Genomic DNA, 20039 nt, shown 5'->3' with positions numbered 1-20039 from the left:
ACAGAAAGCAGAATGGCAGCTGCCAGGGCCAAGGGGGACAGGGAAATGGGGAGGTATTGTTTAATGCATACAGAATTTCAATTTTGCAAAATGAAGAGTTCTAGAGATGGATGGTGGTGATCTTTGCACAACAATATGAGTATTATTAGTGCTAATGAACACTTTGAAAAGGTTATGATGGTAAATTTTGTCATGTGTATTTTACCACAATAAAAATTAAAAATTTGAAAGAAAAAAAAAGGGGGGGGGGGGAAGGAACCAAATCTGGACGGTCTTCAAAATTCTCAGCCTTTCCATATGGCAAAAGATACTATAATTAAGAAATTCACTATCAGGAAAGTGCACTCTAAAAAAAAAAAAAAGGCTAAGTAAATGACTATACAACCTTTTGCTAAAATCTACAAACATCAAAAGGTCAGAATACTCAGTCACACAACCCTTTCAAGAGAGTATAGATGTGCCTCACAGATCCTCTCACTCAAACCAGGGCCTCTAGGAAGCTTAGAGGTATTGTCCCTCAGCATTCTCAGCAGGAGAGCAGGTAGAGAGGGTTTATCTCCAAAATATGTGTACATGTGGCTTTTGTCTCATGGAGTGACTCCCACTAAGACCCACAAAGTTCTTGAGAAAACTACGTCGGCAGAAACACTGCTAGTTTGGACTAAAAAGGACAAAGAGTACAAAATGGAAGAAGGCTGCCAGACCCTCAGAAGTCCACTGGCAGGAAGCAGGCAGCACTCAGTGACCAACATATGCTGCCTTCCAAGGAAAAGGATGATGACTCGGGGTGAAGCCAAAGACCAGGGGGCAGAGCCCTCCCTGCTCGGCCTCCAGGTACCTCCCTATTGCTCCCCACCTTGGTTGTTCCCTCTGGGTCTTGCCACCGCCTGCCTGACAGGCTTTCCAGTCGCAGTCAGGGCCTTTCTTATCCAGTCACCAGTCATCTTTATAGCCCTGCTTAGGTTCCCACCTTGCGCCATCCTCCTTGTCCAGTCACTACCCAAATCCCATCCCTTACCTACCTTAAAAAGTTTCTGGGAGTGTTTAATCATAAAAGCCATCCCATGGTTTAACTTTGCGATATTTTCTTGAAGGTCATTTGCAGTGGCCTGTCCAGAGGAAAAGAAACCAAAAAGGGGGAATTAAGAGCTGGGAAGTGGAAGGCAGAAAACTCCATTTACTTACCAATAATCTTATTCTTTCAAACATATGAAAGCTTCTATCCCTAACAAAGGTGCCTCTAATACAGCGTTTAATTCTGGAAAGGCTTTTTGTTTCAACAGATTTCCACTGGAGTGACATAATCTAGGAAGAACCACGTGTCCCTGAAGTGACCAGGCAATCCTTGAGCAGCAATCTTCATTTCCTAATTCTGCTTGAAAACTAGATATGCAAGCAGAGTTGCTAAAGATATAGTCAGGGAAAAGAGTCAGGAAAAACAGAATGTGCACCAACAGCCAAGGACATTGCATCTTTAGAGAACCTGGAGTTTCTCCAAAGACAAAAGAGAACTGTCACTACTAACTGATACCAAAGGTGACATCTGTTTCTTAAAAACAGGGCCAGCCTGGTGGCTCAGGCGGTTAGAGCTCCGTGCTCCTAACTCCGAAGGCTGCCGGTTCGATTCCCACATTGGCCAATGGGCTCTCAATCACATGCCAGTTCAACTCCTCGACTCCCGCAAGGGATGGTGGGCTGCGCCCCCTGCAACTAGCAATGGCAACTGGACCTGGAGCTGAGCTGTGCCCTCCACAACTAAGACTGAAAGGATAACAACTTGAAGCTGAACGGCACCCTCCACAACTAAGATTGAAAGGACAACAACTTGACTTGGAAAAAGTCCTGGAAGTACACACTGTTTCCCAAAAAAGTCCTGTTCCCCTTCCCCAATAAAATCTTTAAAAAAAAAAAAAAAAACCCACAGTCAAATGGTCATTGATTCCCTTCTCTTGTCTCTCCTGCCTCGTTTTAAGCACTTCAGCATCTCTACTATCCCAAAGCACTCATCCCCAACATGTATCTTTATAGGCACAGATTGCTCACTCCTTTTTCACAGTCTGTTAGCTGGTTCTAAAATCCTTCCATTGGTGCTCGCTTCGGCAGCACATATACTAAAATCCTTCCATTATGAAGCTTGATCTCCTTAATATGGACATATGTTGGTATGTCCTCCCCTTCTCACCACCTGAACATCCACCCCAACCTCGTCCCCACCCTCCACCCACCTTTTTCTGGGCAGATGTTATTTCTGACCCAGAACTTTATATAATTTTGGCACTAGTTATGTGTTAGGTAAAACGTGCCACATAACCTCTCTCCTTTACCTTCCTCTTCTCATTTCTTATATCCCCAAAATACTTTATAAGTCACCATGTCCTATATATTTCTATTATCTTCCCAACTACTTTGTCAGGTAAGAAAGGTACTATTATGCCCAATTTACAGAGGAGTCTAAGCATAGAAAGGGTCAAGAACACAGGTCAGAGCTGGTGTTCAGCTTCCAACCCAGGTATCATGGCTCCCAATTCCCTCCTACAGTATAACCTATATTATGAATGGACAGGAATATGAAGCCATGTGCTTCCAGGTCAAGAATTAGTTCAAAAGACTTTAGATAATTTATTTCTCATGTGAGTCATGGAGAAGGTCATGTTCTCAGTAATAAGAAGCACATTCGGCTTTATCTAAGGAAAGAATAGCTACAAGAAATAGAAAAGTTGGGACAAGGCAGGATTGTTCTAGCATGTGTTACCTATCTAAAAGCTTACTGACATTATCCTATAAGATCATATAGCTCTATTCTAAACTTATACTATGCAATCTTCAGAAATGAATTTGATTTCCCAAGAAGGCTTTCGTGTTAAGAAGGAATTCATATTGACCAGCCTAAATGGGTACTCTAGTTTATGTAGTAGTAGCTATAATTTTCCACTAAGAGTTTCCACTAATAAATTGTCATTCAGGTTTATCAGAGATTGATTTATAAAAGAGGTTAACAGGAACTGGGCCCCTCAGGTTTGATGACTCTCAAATGAACTAATAAAGTAAGTTCCTAAACTTGTAAAGCTGAAGATTAGACCTTGGACCCTTGATAACCTCATCAGGGTACAGTCACAGGGTGAGGCCCAGCCCAAGAAAACCCAGCAGTCTTTACTCTTCCCCTCAACACTCACATTTTTTGGCCACAGGACATGGGGTGCAAACATAAGGGCAAGGTTGTAGGCAGACATCTTATTCTTGTCTTGTTTCTTTGCTGTTTGATACAGGAGATCAAGCAGTAACTTCAGCAAGTTACGATTGGGCGGAGGGAGAATGAGGAAGAGCAACTGAAGAGCCTCAATTTGCCGCTCCTTATCTGGTACACTGGTCTTGTTTCCTTTATCATCAAACTGCATCAAATCTTGAGGACAAAACAGAGGATTGCAAAGAAGGGAGAAAACACAAGAAAAAAAAAAAATTAATGCTCCTACTGTTATTTTCCCCTCAACTCCAATCAAAGAAAGAAAAAAAAGAATCAGACATAATCAAAGATTATAGCAAAATATAACAAAATAATTTCAATACAATTCAATAATAAAAACACAAAAACCTAACCAAAAAAATGGGCAAAGACTTGAACAGATATTCCTCTAAAGAAGATATACAAGGGCCGGCCCGGTGGCTCAGGTGGTTGGAGTGCCGTGCTGCCCTGGGCTACCATGTGCTGCCATGAGCAGCCGGTGGCCAGCGTGAGTGGCCGGCAACCATCGTGGGCTGCTGTGTGCTGCCGTGGGCTACCATGTGCTGCCATGAGTGGCCGGTGGCCAGTGTGAGTGGCTGGCAGCCATCGTGAGTGGCCAACAGCCAGTGAGAGCTACCGTGCGCTGCCTGACCGAAGACTGGCGACCGACTGCCTCAGCCGGGGGGGAGCGCAAGGCTCATAATACCAGCATGGGCCAGGGAGCTGTGTCCTACACAACTAGACTGAGAAACAACGGCTTGAACAGGAGTGGGAGGGTGGGGGGAGGTGGACGAAAGAGGGGGGGAAAAAAAGAAGATATACAAATAGGCAATAAGCATTCATAAATTCAGCATCATTAGCTATCAGGGAAATGTAAATCAAAACCACAATGAGACACTACTTCATATCCACTAGTATGGGCTGTAATCAAAAAGACTGACAATGACAAGTGTTGGCAAGAATGCTGAGAAAATTAAACCCTCCTCCGTTGCTGATGAGAACGTAAAACAGTACAACCACTTTGGAAAACAGTTTGGCAGTTCCTCAAAAAGTTAAACATAGAGTTAGTTACCATATGACCGAGCAATTCCACTCCTAGGGGTACACCCAAGATAAATAAAAATATGTCCACACATATTTTTAATAATTCCTCCCCCTTTATTTTTCCTCACCCAGATAATTTACTGCTAAAGGAAGTAAGAGAGTGAATTATACTCTGATAACAGGATAATCCAGGCAGCTTCTCGTGGAGTCAGAATCATTGTTTCTCCCCTAACAGAGTACATAGGTTATCAGTAAAACAGTCCCCTGGATAATCAGAATTTCAAAGGACACCAATAACCATTTGGGTATAATTCATATAGATCCGAAAATGATTACAGTGTGTTGTTTAAGCTGCTGAAATGCAATAATAATTCCAGGTTTAGGAAAGGCAGGTCATATTTCTACAAACTGCTTCTTGTTAATATGAAATTGAAAACAAAACCCTCTTCCAGTTATCAGCAAGGCGTTTCAAATGCTACAACTATACCACACCTCAATATGTTCTCAAAGAACAGTGACTCACAGGGTAGTAAAGGGAAGGATTTCAAATATTGTACAAAATTCACTCACTAGGAAAGCAAACAGAAAAAGTATTCTTTATTTAACCCTTATAAAAAGAGCTTATCAATATCTTTTTCAAAGATTCAACAATTTTATTTCTCTCCAAATTAATTGTGAAGTTACGTAACATTCTAGTAATATTTACTCATTTGTATCATCTGGATTGCTACCGATAGCACTAAAATAATCTAATCTTACTAGATTTTAGAAATTCAAACTTAGTTTTTTAATGTAGTAAAAATTATTCAAAAGAGAAAAATCTTATATTTCCCTTAAAATGAGAAGCAAGAGGAAAATGCTCAAGGGCAGAAAACTAAGTAGTCAGAGCCTATAGCAGCATAACAGTTATACAATTTAAGAACGAATTCCCTACCACACAGACAAAGGAGAAAGAAGAAATTATGAGCTGAAAATGGAACATTCTCCAAGATACATTTAAAAAAAAAGCAAACCCCAGAACCATGTATATAACACCCTACCATTACATAAAAAGAGAGAAAAGGAATAAATGTAAATACTTGTAAGTGTATAAAATATCTCTGGAAGGATATATGAGAAATCCTAGCATTGGTTGCCTCTAGGAAGAAAAACTGAGTGCTGGGGAATAAGAGTGGGAGAGAGGCTTTTCACGGTATACTCTTGCGAACCCTTTGAATTTGAATTATATGAATGTATTGCCAATTCAGAAAAAAATAAAATTATTTTTAAAAAACAAACTTCCAAGAGTAGAGAGGATCTCAAATGAGGCACAATAACATTTAGCAAAAGTCTCAGACCAAGGCAAATGTAGCACACCTGCAAGCCTCTCAGGTATGTAAATCAATCCAATAAACAGCATACATTTACGGAGCAACTGAAATTTCAAAGCACTATACAAGGATCCGTCAGGGATGCAAAAATAAATAAAACCCAGACCTTATCTTCAAAGGAGCTAATTTAGCAAGAGAAACATTGGATTAAATCAAACTTAGCTGGCCCATACTTACAGGTACACACAGAAGTCCAGAAATGTCATGAAGTCTTAACCAACATTAGTAGAAGTATTGCTGTAGATTAATTACAAACAACAGAAAATTCCAAAGGACTTCACTAAATTGAAAGAAATGTATTTACACCTCCTTCTCACCACCTATACTCACCAGCAATTTTGAGGTGTGCATGAAAATGTTTGTGTGTCAGCAGGGGCTCAGGTAACTCTCCTAGAAACATCTTCAGCAAGGTGGCGACGTCATTGGAGTGAAACTCCCCTGATTCCAAGTCAATATCCGTTCCATTATTGAGAGCATCCTTTAAAATCTGCTGCCGGACACTATTCCCTGGTACTCTAAACAAGCCCTCTACTCGCAAGTCTGTTTAGCAAGGGAGAAAACAGGACAGGCAAAAAGGAAGCAAAAAGAGAAAGTATGATCAAACTAAAGCATCAAAGGCTACTTTACACTTGAAAAAGGGAAGCAAAAAGAGAAAGTATGATTAAAATAAATCATAAAAAGCTACTTTACAGTTGAAAGGCCCCTTACAAAGACGGTGAAGGAGGTTTTTGCCTTTTTATACAGAGTAGTTTAGAACCCACTGGCCGCTTAGGACATCCCTGAGCACCTGGAGATCTCCCAGACTAAGAGGTGGCTTGCCCAGCACTCAATTCAACCTCCTGAGGCACCATATGGAGACTGAATTTAACGTAAACAATCGAAATGAGCTTGAAAAATAAGTTAAAGGAAAAGCCAAATCTCCCCTGAAGTCCCCTTCGCTTAGGCCAACCGAGACTTTGTTCGAAGGGGCTGAGCTCATCTGTTGAGGTTTGCTGCTCTTGTAAATGGTTTCCCAGCCCAAAATGAATCTAGAGTTTCTGTGTTGCTCCAGGAATTGGAACTCTGACCTGTCACATCACCTTTCAGTCTAAGAGTCCCGGAAACTTAGGGTCATCCCAACTAAACTATGCTTCCCTCCCAACTAGGTTCTATGCTAATCTAAGGGGATAAAAAAGATAGGACATATAGTTTTGGTTTGATCTGGGAGAAGCATGAGAGTTCATGTGCTCAGTTTAGGCACATATTTATCTTCATATAACTCCCTAATTGAAGGGTCCACGTTCACATGCCTGTACGGCCAAGCAGGTAACAGTAAATTAAATGAATGAACAGGAATCGTAACTAGAGAGCACATACGTGTGTTCTAGCTGATTGTGTCAAAGTGGCAATGGGCCCAAGGATGCTAGACCTTCCTATCATCCAAAGAAACCGAAAACCTCAACTTTCCCCATTTTAAAACACAGATAAACTGATCTTGTTTTTAATTTAATCATTTGCCAACCAAATAAAACATGAATGTAGATGAATCAAGCCCTTAGGCTGCCAGATTACAACCTCTGCTCTAGCTCCTAGCACCGTGTCCACAGAGAATAAGCCATAAATGTTTGTGTTGAATTTATCAAAGCATCATATAATGCCACACATTCCACATACACTCAGCTGTCCAAGTACTTAGAGCAATGACATAATCAGCATGAGTACTGAAAAATGAAACAGGAATTAACAGAAGAGTGTATTTTAATCATAGAATTCTAGGGATGCAAAGTACCTTTGGTGATAAATCATGCTCCCTTGAATAGACGTTATGATTCTTTAGGGACAATGTATTTTTCCAGAAAAAATGTCTAAGTCAAGGAGGAAAATATGATTTCATAGACATTATCTAATTTATATACATCCTTGGAGAAAACACAACCATATGAATTGAAATTTAAAAGGAAATATATTTCGAAATATGCCACCTGAAATTATCACTGACTAATGTCTTTGTTGATCGTTAATTGGCACCTACTAACTCAAGGATGTGAGCTCCCAATAGAAAACTGACAATCCTTTATTAACAAAGAACAACAAAATTTCAAGGAGTCTTACTTTTGTGTAGAAATTCAATTAGTTGGTATATCTGGGCGATACCTTCCTCTGTCAGTGGGGATCCAAATACTACTCCTTTTTCTGAAAAAAAAAAAAAAAAAAGGAAAGGAGAGGACAGGGTTATGTTTTGGTTCCACAAATAGTACAAAATCAGCACACGAAAAACTACTCAAGCATCTTATATTACAGTTCAGCAAATGTTTTCATTTTCATGAGGTCAGTAAACAAAAACCTTAGAGCTAGAAGTACACCAGAAAATGCAACCAAAACGACTCTCAATCAACTCTATGCAAGTTTAATATTAGATGGTAGGTTCCTTGAAGGCAAAGACCATCTTCGTATTTAAGAACAATACCCAAACTGTTGATATTTAATTTAAAAACAAACAAAAAATAGAACTTAAGAATCCTAATTGTCAAAGCACAACAGATTATCCACTAGAGTTGGTACAGGGTCTAATCTGTTATAATGTTTAAACTTTCTGCTACGTTAATGATTTCCTTACATTTAATGAAATAAAATAGTATCTCTTTCATATCTTATCAAAAGCAGTGCTACAATTTATTTTCTGGGAAGGTATTTTTTTTGGGGGGGTGATTCATAGGTATTTGCCTTATCAAAGCATTCCATAAAATGAAAATATTTGAGAACTAACTACTGCAATGAAAACATATTCAAACTTTCTTCACTGTACTCTCCTGCCTTGTAACTTTGTTTTTTAAAACATTATGTTAGTACAATATTAAAAGGGCATAAAAACCAAGGTACCCCTAATAACTACCTAAACTAATGGTGTCAATCTCTCAGGTACTGATATATTTGCTTTAGTTTATCTAGACTGTTTTCATATTTTTACGAAAATTACTTAAGGTTTTACTACTTAGGGAAAAAAATGCTTTACGGTTCACAGCATACTCCTCCGTGAACATGCAGATGTGAAGAGTGAAGCTCAGGGAAGAGCTGAGACGTGCCCACCCTTCACAGACACATCTCCTACCCTTTCGCTTGAGAGACATTAGAGACCGGAAGAATCCGGAGGCTGGGCCAGCCCCACCAGGCAGCTTAAGGTCCACTTCCCCCATCAGCTGGGCCAACTCAGTTCCAGGTAAATCGATGAGCCTTGTGATATTGCTGACCACCAACTCCGTGAACACCTCGGGTTTCTCGTGTCGGAGTTTCTCCACAAAAAAATCAGGATTGAAGATAATGGGCTGACCTCGAAGGGAAGAATCATTGCAGATCACAAAATTGCAGATGGCATCACTGGGAAAAAAAATGAAACAGAAGAATCTTTGGAGGGGGGATCATTTTTACATGGATTTCTCATGCCCTCTTAGCCACACAATTATTCACTCTTTCTGTGGGTTAATCTACATATTGGTCTTTTGGAAAACCTAATCCTGAATCTGCTGACTGCACAAAAGAAGACAATTTGGGTTTGTCGCTGTTTAAGTTATACCCACCTAGATACTTAGGAATTTAGTTTAGAGAAATGATACCAGATAGCCTCTATGATACGCCCTGAATTTGCCTCTTAATTTCAGGCACATACTGTAGGAAAATACAGATCCTCACACCCTCTCAAATCTAATAGCATAATATTATAGAATTGGTAGTCACTTGGCCACATTTCCTTATTAAAACAGTTAAACCCTGAATTACTACTGTTAAATACTTGTAAGACATCAGGCCTGCAGCTATTCCCCCTAATACAGCAAGGAGTAATCATCAAATTTAGGCCTTCTTGGGAATGCCGCCAGTATTACACAGTATTTCCCATGCAGTGGTCAACTGCTGTCAGCACCACAGTTAGATTAGTCTCCAATACCACAGAAACCATGTGACGGGAAGCATGTACCATTTAAGAGCTAAAACTGTATCTAAATAGTGCAGTGGACATTTTGGAGACAATTACTCTACCCATGGGGCTCTCTGGTTCCTGGGTCCCTACACAGGCAACTAGTTCCTTATCATCAGCCTCCTTTACTGAGCCAGGCACTCCTGAATTCTGTTCCTCATAACCAAAAGACTTCACTAAAATGGAAGGCACAGTTACGTAAAATAGATGATAATTCAGGCTTGCCCAGGTCCAGAAATAGCTTGTATTTTAAAATCCTTCAATTCTGGATGCCTCTCGCCTAGCATCTAAGTTTAACCTTTTCTCAGACAGAGTCTTCTCTCCAAGGCACTTGGGAAAATTCTGTAGTATTTTGCTTCCAATTTCACTCTTCTGTCACTGAGTAATGCTCAGCAGCTATGTTCTGTTGTCCCCTGATTTTAGCTGGTTTTCCACTCCTACATACTCGGGTTATACTCCTAGCAAAGCTCCTTCGACTCTCAGAAATATTTCCTTCCCTATTCTTTGTTCCTAATGCCCAACTCCTGTGCTCCTTTTGACTTTTAATGTTACCTATAAGAACTGTATTATTCCATCTCTTAGAGCAGACCCATCACCACTTGTTTGTATCCATTACCAATTATCTCTAATGGCTTGTTCTACCCTTATTATATAAACAGTCATCTATTATATAACCGATGAGTAGCTATAACACAACCTAGAAGGGACAAGTCATCATATCTGTCAGGCAAAGTTGAAATTCACCTGACTCATACAAACATACAATAAAAACAATCACAACTTGAGTCTTCCAAAACACTCTGGGAAAAAAGCACTGTTCCAGGAAGAATGACTCCTCTAAATACTAAATATAACTACTCTACGACACACTTTGCCAACACTTTATAGATAATTTTTAATAATGGCATAATGAAAACAAGGTGTGGGGAAACGCCACAGTTTATCTCTACTCCCTTGAAAAATTATTACACAATTTTAATCAACAGCCCAAATCTTGGTGGCTACTAAATTCCTTTTTTTCTCTAAAATGGTAATATAAGAATTCGCATAAAAATTAAAAATTTTTATGTGCATTCTCAAGCCAAAAAGTTGTCAAAGAAAGAGAACTTAAAACACTTGTCTCCTTGACCTTTTTACAGGTTATTTTTCCTGCATGAATATAAAGATGCCAATGATTATACTATAAGCCTATTAAAATCAAAAGCAACTTTATCCTAAACTGTTCACAAAGCCTCTTTTTTTACGTCAGCTTATTTCAGTCAAGAAACAAGAGTCAATATAAAAATACTGTTTAAAATCACTGCCAATGAGAAATTACTACTCTAAGAGAGCCAGAAAATCATGAAATGTGTTAACCGTGAAGAAAGCCTTATAATTTATCAGGTCTATACCATCATTTTATGGATTTCATACCCCTTTTAATTCTGAAGAACAGATTTCAGATCAAATTAGTTCTAACTTATAGATGTACAAGTAGAGCATCCACTATATTCCTCAAGTAGAAACACATACTCATATATAACCTCCAGATCTTTATTTTATTACTATCCAGAGAAAGACTCAGCTAAGATTCTAACACTTACATCACATTTGACCCTCCAGCATTAAACTGGATCAAATACACAAGCGAAACAGGAGCTAGAAGCACAAAGCCCTAGCTATATCATTTCTCAACAGAATCCTTTCTACCTGGCCATTGCCCCCAAGTCTGCTCCCTCCTAAGTAGGTAGAATAGGGAGAAGAATAAATCAGGTCAAGGCTGCCCCTGCCTAGTCACAAGAAAAAGATACCTTGGCGATCCTGACACGCAAGTAACAAGCAATCTCAGTTTCTTTTCCCCTTCAGGCAAATATTTCTCCCCTTCCTTCCCACGATCACTCAGTCTTGTTTTACCCCACTTTAATTTCTTTAACCTAGTGTTTTCCTCTCTTCCTCACCTTTTCTGAGTAGAGCATCTGGAAAGACAAGATGTAAGGGAGAGAAAGGGTTAAAAAAGAAGTAAAATGGAAGCTGAGAGAGGGAAAAAACGGATATAGCGAGTTATGTTTTTAAATTGTCCCCATATCATGAAGCCTGCTAATCCATTTCCACGGAATACACAATACGACGATATAAAGCTGAGACTATCAAGAAGCATAGGTAAAAATCTAAGAGATTTCTAGGACTAAAGGAAAAAAATACTATATTTAAACAAAAACAACTTCTCACTCTACAGTATCATATTTTAAAATAAACTAAGTTTGCTCAAGTTCAAGAAAAAAAATGAATTTCTTACATAACTGCTGAAAGCTTCTGATGAGGCATTGGTAAATCGAAGAGACAGGAAAAAAGCTTTTGCCTTGTTTGGGACAAAGGAACCCTCCTTTCCCTGCCCCGTCACAGCCTACACAAATTCCGGGCATGTCAGAGGACACAAGGGCACATTATGGGGCCTGAAAGGCAGGACTTATAAGGACTTGAAGTACTCATCTGCAAGTAGGAACAAAACAGAAATGAGAATCTGGATTACTTAGTATTTGCCAACGCGTAGATGAAGTTCAACAGCAGTCGCCCCTCACCCTGAAAGTTGTATCAGATGAAACAATCACATAATGTAAGAGTACAAGGGCAAGTATAAGCAGTTTTCCAAGACAGAGGGAAAAGTGATCCCTACCTCACACCATACACACACACACACAAATAATAATAATAAATTCCAGACAGAATAAAGATCTACATACGGAAAGTCAAACTTGAAAATTTTAGAAAATAGTATAGAAGAAATTAATGAGGCAAAAGAAAGTTCCCTTAAACAAGACATTAAAAGCACAATCCACAAAGAGAAGATTGATTCCTTTAACTATATTAAAATTTAAAATTTCTGTACAACATATGACATTATAAACAAAGTTCTTTTAAACAAAATGAAGTCACAATGCCTCTGGAGAGAGGAACTGGATGAAAGCACAGGAATGGGAGAGAACTTTTCACTGTATGCTCTTTTGTACTTTCTGGATTTTTGATTCGTGTGAACATACTATCCATTCATAATAAATAAACAAATAAATTTAAGACTTTAAAAATAATAATAAAATAAAAGATAAGCCATAAACCGGAAAATAATATTTGTTATGCATATAAAAGGATTGTATTTAGAATTTGTCAGTATGCCGAAAATTTATAAGAAAAATACACTCAACTCAATAGAAAATTCATCAAACGATAGGCTCAAGTAATTCATAGAAGAGAGGACCTAAATAAACATGAAAAGAATCTCAACTTTAGAAGTTTTCAGGGTAAAGCAAATTGAAAAAATAGTATCTTTCACCATCCATCATTTTGGCAAAGACTATCAGATTCAGGCAACATCTTTTTATTCCTAGTTTGATAAGTGTTATTTATTTATTCATAATCATGAGTCAGTGCTTAATTTTATCAAATATTTTTTGCATCTATTGATGATCATATGATTTTTCTCCTTTATTTTGTTAATGTGGTGAATAACACTGATTAATTTTCTAATGTTAAACTGACCTTGCATTTCTAGCATAAACCCAATGTTGTTATGATGTATTCTCATTTTTATAAATTGTTGAATTTAGTTTGCTAATACTTTGTTTAGGTTTCTTCATATACATTGATAAGTGAGACTGTCATTGGAATTGTCCTTTCTTGTACTGCCTTCATTAAGATTTTAATCAAGGTTGTACTAGCCTTATAAAGTTAGTTGGAGAGTGTGTCTTATTTTTCTATTTTCTGAAAAAGTTTGTGAGATTGTTATTTCTTCTTTAAACGCTTGATAAAATTGGCTGATGAAACCATCTAGACCTACAGTGTTCTTTGTGAGAAGGCTTTTAATTATATATTCAATTTATTGTGTTACAGACTATTCGAATTTTCTACTTCTCCTTGTATTAATTTTGGTAAGTTGTATATGTCTAGGAATTTGTCTATTTCACATAAATTTCAAACTTTATTGGCATACGCTTTATTGGCATAATTTCCTCTTAGGACCTTTTTAATGTGTCTAGGTTCCCGAGGGCTATCCTCTTTTTCCTGATATTGGTAATTCATGATTTCTCTCTTTTTTAATTTATGAATCTTACTAGAGGTTTATCAATTTTATTAGCTTTGTCAAGATTCCAGCTTTCGGTTTTGTTGAATCCCTCTATTACATGTTTGTTGTTTATTTCATTAATTTCTGTTTATTTCATTTAATTTATGAATCTTAATTTATGAATCTTACTAGAGAGGTTTATCAATTTTATTAGCTTTGTCAATGTTCTAGCTTTCGTTTTTGTTGAATCCCTCTATTAATTTCTGCTCTTATCTTTATTACTTCCTTTTTTCTACTTTCTTTACTGGATTCAGGATAAAGGTAGCACTGCCAATCAGTGGGGAGTGGATGACCTTTTCACTAAATGGTGCTGGGACACCTGAACATCTACAGAAAGCAAAAATGAAAATTGACACCTATCTCACACTATATATACAGGTGAATTGTAGCGCTAAAGGTGAATAGCAAAACAATAAACCTACTAGAAGGTAATATAGAAGAATACATTCTTAAACTCAAGGTGGTGAAATAATTTGTAAATAATATATAAAAAATATGAACCACAAAGAAAAAGATGAATACATATGACTTCATTAAAATAAGAACTTGTGTTCATCAAAAGACACCATTAAGAAAGTGAAAAAGCGAGCCACAGAGAGGGAAAATTTGAGATATATATATCAAAAAAATGGCTCATATCCTGATTTTATTAAGAATTCCTAGTAATCAATAAGAAAAAATAATGATCCAACAGAAAAACTGTCATGAGATTTCAATAAAAATCTCATTTAAAAAAAGAATAGCCAAATGGCCAATATATTCATGGAAAAAACTGCTCAATATTATTAGACATCAGGGAAATGAAAATTAAAAAACAATGACATATTATTGTCTAACAGAATGGCTAAAATTAAAGAGATTGACATAACTGAGATTTAAAGAAAGGAATAGCAATTGTTGTATACCGACAGGGGGCTATAAATTGGTATAACCATTTTGGAAAACCGGTCTTATCTACTAAAGTCAAGCAAGAGAGTAGATGATCCAACAATTCTAGTCCCTGCCTAACATGTGCAGTCACAAGTTCACCAAAAATCATAAATAAGAATGTTTATCCAAACGTTAATTTCTAAACAGCCAAAATTGGAAGCAAAATGTCCAGTAGGATGGTTTACAAATTGTGGCATATATAATGGCACATCTTACAGCAATGAAAATGGACAAACTCCAATTATATGCACCATCATAGATGACTCTCACATATAATGAGCAAAATTACACACACACACAGAATACTGCTTATTATATAATGCCATTTATATCAAATTTTAGAAAGAGAAAAAAACCATACTATTTAGAGATATTTGCTTAAGTGGTAAAATTAGAAAGAGACGCAAAGGTGTATTTACCATAAAATGTAGGATAATTGTTAACATTGGGGGTTAGTGATTAAAAGGAGGCATGAAAACGTGCGGGGAGTTTCTAGTGCTAGCAATGTTCTTGTGTAAAATCACTGAGCTATGGGGAAAAGAGAGGAATTCATTTGAAGTAAATATGAGAAATGTTAAGATGTGTTGAAGTTGGATAACAGGCAAAGAGTATTGATTATATAATTCTATATACTTGTATGTATAAGCAACACCTTGCATTGACAAAAGTTTTTAAGAAACCAAGTAGTTTTGACGTAAATTTTGCTATACCTTCATGTAAAAAATATCATAGAAAAACCAAAGTACATACAAGTTAATTTCCTCATCATAAAAGTTTTGCATAGATGGCCAGAACTGGGAGAACTAGCAGTTAGGTATGTAGGCATACAAAGCTAGCAAAAGGCTTCCGTATTTAAGTGACTATATTAGGCAACTATCCCCAAAGCGTGGCAGAGGCACGACCTACCCTTTAAAAAGGATAATTTTTATAACCTACTTATAGTCTGCAATGAATGATAACTTTTACCACTAGATGGAGCCCTACATGAAAGGTGATACGCTTAGTGAAAGGACTAGAAACAATCCACAGTTAAAAAAAGTCAATTATAGAAAAATAAAATGCAAGTGTTTTTGAGACATATTGAACCCATGAATCTAAAAAGACCAAGGCAGTTAGAGGGGGGGAAAAAACTGTATCCTGCAGAAGTATCTTTTGGCTTACTACTACCAAAACTGCATAGCCACAAAACAAAATGTTTCCTCCCTAGTGAATTGCTTAACTTGATTTGCTCCAAGAACCACAATCTGGCAACATCAAAATACGAGCTATATTTAAAGTTGTCTAAACCTAACTTAAGAGAAGTATGCACTCTCTTATTGCTTTCTCAACCCTGTGAAACACGGCTCAGAAACATGGCTCAGAAACATGGCTTTAAATGTATCACTTTATTAGAGAGCTGTTGGATAGGAATACATACAAGTATTAAGCAAGAGGCTATCATTCTTCCTTTTTCTACATATCAAACTTAAACTGGTATCATTAAATCTGCTCATAAAGGGAAAGAACAAAACGGGCCCCATGTGCCCAAGCTGGCAGGGTTCTGTTTTCTTTTTTTATAACAAAACCAGTTCAAAGTTGATAAGCAGTACCATAAAATTTCAGGAAACAATATCCAACTACTTAGACAAAAATTCTGAAACATTTACATCTAAGGTCTGCCCTTAAAAGTAGCTGCCCAAGCTTCTGTAATATGGACATCTTATCTCTAATTTAGATTCCAATGTCTGCAAAAACATATTTAGCTGTTATATTTGATTTCAACTTGAACTAATTTCAAATTACTAGAGCAACTTGATCTGAATTAAACCAGTGAACTAGAGATGAAAGAATTCTTGATTGCTTCCCTCTCAACCTAAACATTTTTGGAAACCTGACCGACGATTTTGCCCTATGGAATGACAATGCAATGTTCTCAGTCAAGAAGGCTAATTATTCTTCCTCAGAGTAGCAATAACACAAATTTATTGACATATAATTACTAATCAGTTTTTATTCTTTTGGGCGTCACAAGAATTGTTCTTACAGTCACTCCTCTATATTGGCAGGTTCACACCTGCAGATTCAACCAACTGTGAATAGAAAACATTTGAAAAACAAATGGTACGTTGTTGCTGATGTGTATTACGTAGTTAGGTCTATGATGGTTGGGTCTAAACTGAAAATGTACAACTTTTTTTCTTGTCACTATTCCCTAAATAATACAGTATAATTATTTACACAGCATTTGCATTGTATTAGGTATTGTAAGTAATCTAGAGATGATTTACAGTATACGGAAGGACGTATGTAGCTTATATGCAAATACTACACCATCTTATGTAAGAGACTGGAGCATACATGGATTTTGGTATTGGAGGGGTCCTAGAACCAATCCCCTGCAGATACTGAAGGACAACTAGGATTCTCTTGCTGCCGCCTCTCCTAATTTTTCTCCCCCAGGCTGGTGTACAGTAGGAAGAACGTTTACTTGTATTAGAAAAGTAACACCAACAGTTCCTATTTATTTGGATAAAGTTCCAGGATGCCTTGTTGATAATACAGTGTCTCTCTTGTCACTATCGAAAAGCTGTTTATCTCTCAAAAAAGTAGTCAAAGCTTCAGGAGACTCTTTTCCTAGACTTTAAACTTTAAATGCCATGAGCCTCAGGCAATTAAAACTCTCAAAGTATTTCTATATAAGATCAGATTAGGTTCCAAAAGACTACTTCTCAACCCACTTGTTCCAAAGTCCAGACTGATACTATCCAAGAGACAGCAAATACTTTTGCTCTGGCACGTGACTTGTTCATATCTATACAAGTTCACATACTGAAAATTCTTAAGAGATTCTATACTTTAGTCAATATTCTACAAACCTAATCACAAGTCTCTTCATAGACTAGCCTAAGAAGGTGAATTGCTTTTCTGAGATACACAGTAGCCAAACAAGAAATCACAGCCAGTCATGTGTCATTTAAAATCAAACTAATCATGATCTACTAAGTGCTTTGTAATTTTAAGAAATTGTAAGTATGGGGACAAGAAACTAAGGTAAGCCTCTGGCCTCCAGAAGCTTAAAAGTCACTAAGCACAAAAAGATTCTATTTATTTCTTTTCTCCATTACCTCTATTTTCAAAAAGGCAAGTGGCCAATTCCAGGTGCACATGGCATCTAGAAGGTCCAATGAGATGACTTTGAAAATTAGGTTGCAAACAATTTTGTTTTATTGCATTTACATGTATGTGTTAGCCTTAAAGAGTTCTTAGGGCATTTGCTAAAACTCCTTTAAAACTAGAAGTGATGGGGCGGCCGGATGGCTCAGTTGGTTAGAATGTGAGCTCTCAACAACAGAGTTGCTGGTTCAATCCTGGTGGGCTGCGCCCCCTGCAACTAAAGACTGAGAACAGCGACTGGCTCTTTCCGCCATCTTCCCGGGCGGCCACAATGGTGCACATGAACGTCCTGGCCGATGCTCTCGAGAGCATCAACAATGCCGAGAAGCGAGGCAAACACCAGGTTCTTATCAGGCCGTGCTCCAAGGTCATCGTGCTCCAAGGTCATCGTCCGGTTTCTAACTGTGATGGTGAAGCACGGTTACATTGGTGAATTTGAAATCACTGATGATCACAGAGCAGGGAAAATTGTTGTGAACTTCATGGGCAGGTTAACCAAGTGTGGAGTCATCAGCCCCAGATTTGATACACAACTCAAAGATCTAGAAAAATGGCAGAACAACCTGTTCCCGTCCCGCCAATTTGGTTTCATTGTACTGACAACCTCAGCGGGCATCATGGACCATGAAGAAGCAAGACACAAACACACAGGAGGGAAAATCCTGGGATTTTTTTTCGAGGGATGTAATACATACGCACAAATAAAATGCCTCAAAGGACGGGAAAAAAAAAAAAAAAAGAAGAAGAAAACAGCGCCTGGACTTGGAGCTGAGCTGCACCCTCCACAACTAGATTGAAAGATACTGACTTGGAGCTGATGGGCCCTGGAGATACACACTGTTCCCCAATATTCCCCAATAAAATTTTTTTTTTAAATAAAATAAGAATAAAACTTCCAAGCTTAATGCTGTGTTATGCTGCTATTAAATCTAAATTCAGGATAAGAGGATATACTCAACTGATAATTATAACTAAAAACTACCCTGTTCAAAAGATTCATATGTAAGAAATACCCAGCCTAGGCAGAAATGTAGTTAACTCTTTTAAACTTTTATATATCATTACAAACACAAATTTCTAAAACTCCATATAACTACATACCAGTAGCCCCATGTAAAAAGAAAGGGAAATGTGAATGCCAAAGTAGCTTGCTCAACCACACGGAATGCTTTTGTTGAGGGAAAAGTATCAATAAACAACATACCCTCCAGAATCTTTGCAAGTTTGAAACTGCAGAGACCAATAATACCATATATCTTAAACATCAGCATACCTCCAAAAAATAAAATATAAACAATAGTTGTTAAGTTAAATATAATTTAACAGTCTTGCTTCAGGTTCAATGTTCCAGGAAACTCTCATTCCATTTGGAATGCATGTAGACTTTTACAAGCTTACAAGCAAATAAGAGTCTCAGTGCAAATTTAACCAATTACCTTCTTGCCCTCTCTGATTTGTTTCTGTCCCTCCTCATTCATTCAGATCCTACACACTCCCTCATACTTTTCTATAAGTAGACTTAGGAAGTGGTACAGGAAGAGAAGCATTGAATTTGGAGATAAGGAAGACTCTCCGCATGCACCAGTTATCAATTGCCTCTCACCCGTCATTGCCTACTCTGCAAAAATGGAGCCGGAGCCTTTAAATAGGTTTCCTTTTCCAGCTGGCACGATGTGAAGCATTAGTAATAAAGGACCCTGGCCAGACAGCGCAGGAGGAAGGGCCTTCCCCTCTGGTTCCAGGGTGCTCCTCTAGGCAAGTCCCTGCAGTGTAAGCGCAGCTTCTGCAGCGTCAGCTCCAGCCGCCTCGGCGGCTTCTCCAGTGATGGACGCCTGCAGTATACAGCAATCCACAGCACCCCGGAGGCGGGAGCCTTCCCAGGCTCCTCCCTATAAACAGTTTTCCAACGGAGCCTAACAGGTGCATTTCTAGCAGGTTCCATAAACTGAATTTCCAACAAGTTCTACCACTGCAACGTCTCTCCCATTCAGCAAGCCATGACCATGCCTTCTCCAACAAGGTCTAGACCTCTGCACTAGGGGACTTCTGCCTTCCACATTCTATCTCAGCTCTAAGAATTATAGCTGATTGTTCCCCCCTCCCCCAGCTTTATGAAGGTATAATTCACAGATAAAATTGTAAGATATTTAAAGTGTACAACGTGATGATCTGACATACGTGTACATTGTACAGCTAATTCTGATATTCGTATATTCTTTAGAGATCTATTTACTTCTTATTAGCTAATCCCTTTTTACTCCAATCCCCTGTTATAAT

General features: G+C 37.9%; 1 protein-coding gene and 1 pseudogene across 4 annotated transcripts in view; one reads left to right on the top strand and one right to left on the bottom strand.

The window, feature by feature from the left end:
* ARHGAP19 (Rho GTPase activating protein 19) overlaps window positions 1-20039 on the bottom strand; it is a 49085-nt gene that overhangs the window by 23893 nt on the left and 5153 nt on the right. For 2 of the 4 annotated variants that reach the window (XM_019724794.2, XM_019724793.2), the window contains exons 1-6: window positions 11859-11956; window positions 8723-8988; window positions 7726-7806; window positions 5965-6174; window positions 3174-3400; window positions 1023-1109 (exon numbers count right to left, since the gene is read on the bottom strand). In XM_019724794.2, the coding sequence (XP_019580353.1) occupies window positions 1023-1109; window positions 3174-3400; window positions 5965-6174; window positions 7726-7806; window positions 8723-8988; window positions 11859-11887 (900 nt within the window). In that variant the 5' untranslated portion in view covers window positions 11888-11956. Of the gene's footprint in view, window positions 1-1022; window positions 1110-3173; window positions 3401-5964; window positions 6175-7725; window positions 7807-8722; window positions 8989-11858; window positions 11957-20039 lie in introns of those variants that run through there. The other 2 variants (XM_019724792.2, XM_019724791.2) reach the window with 1 other exon arrangement.
* On the top strand, window positions 18022-18559 carry LOC109443897 (small ribosomal subunit protein uS8; annotated as a pseudogene).

This window comes from Rhinolophus sinicus, linkage group LG07 (assembly GCF_036562045.2).
Source record: "Rhinolophus sinicus isolate RSC01 linkage group LG07, ASM3656204v1, whole genome shotgun sequence".
Classification (NCBI taxonomy): domain Eukaryota; kingdom Metazoa; phylum Chordata; class Mammalia; order Chiroptera; family Rhinolophidae; genus Rhinolophus; species Rhinolophus sinicus.
The sequence above is the reverse complement of the archived record's forward strand: the minus strand, read 5'-3'. Positions and strand labels throughout refer to the sequence as shown.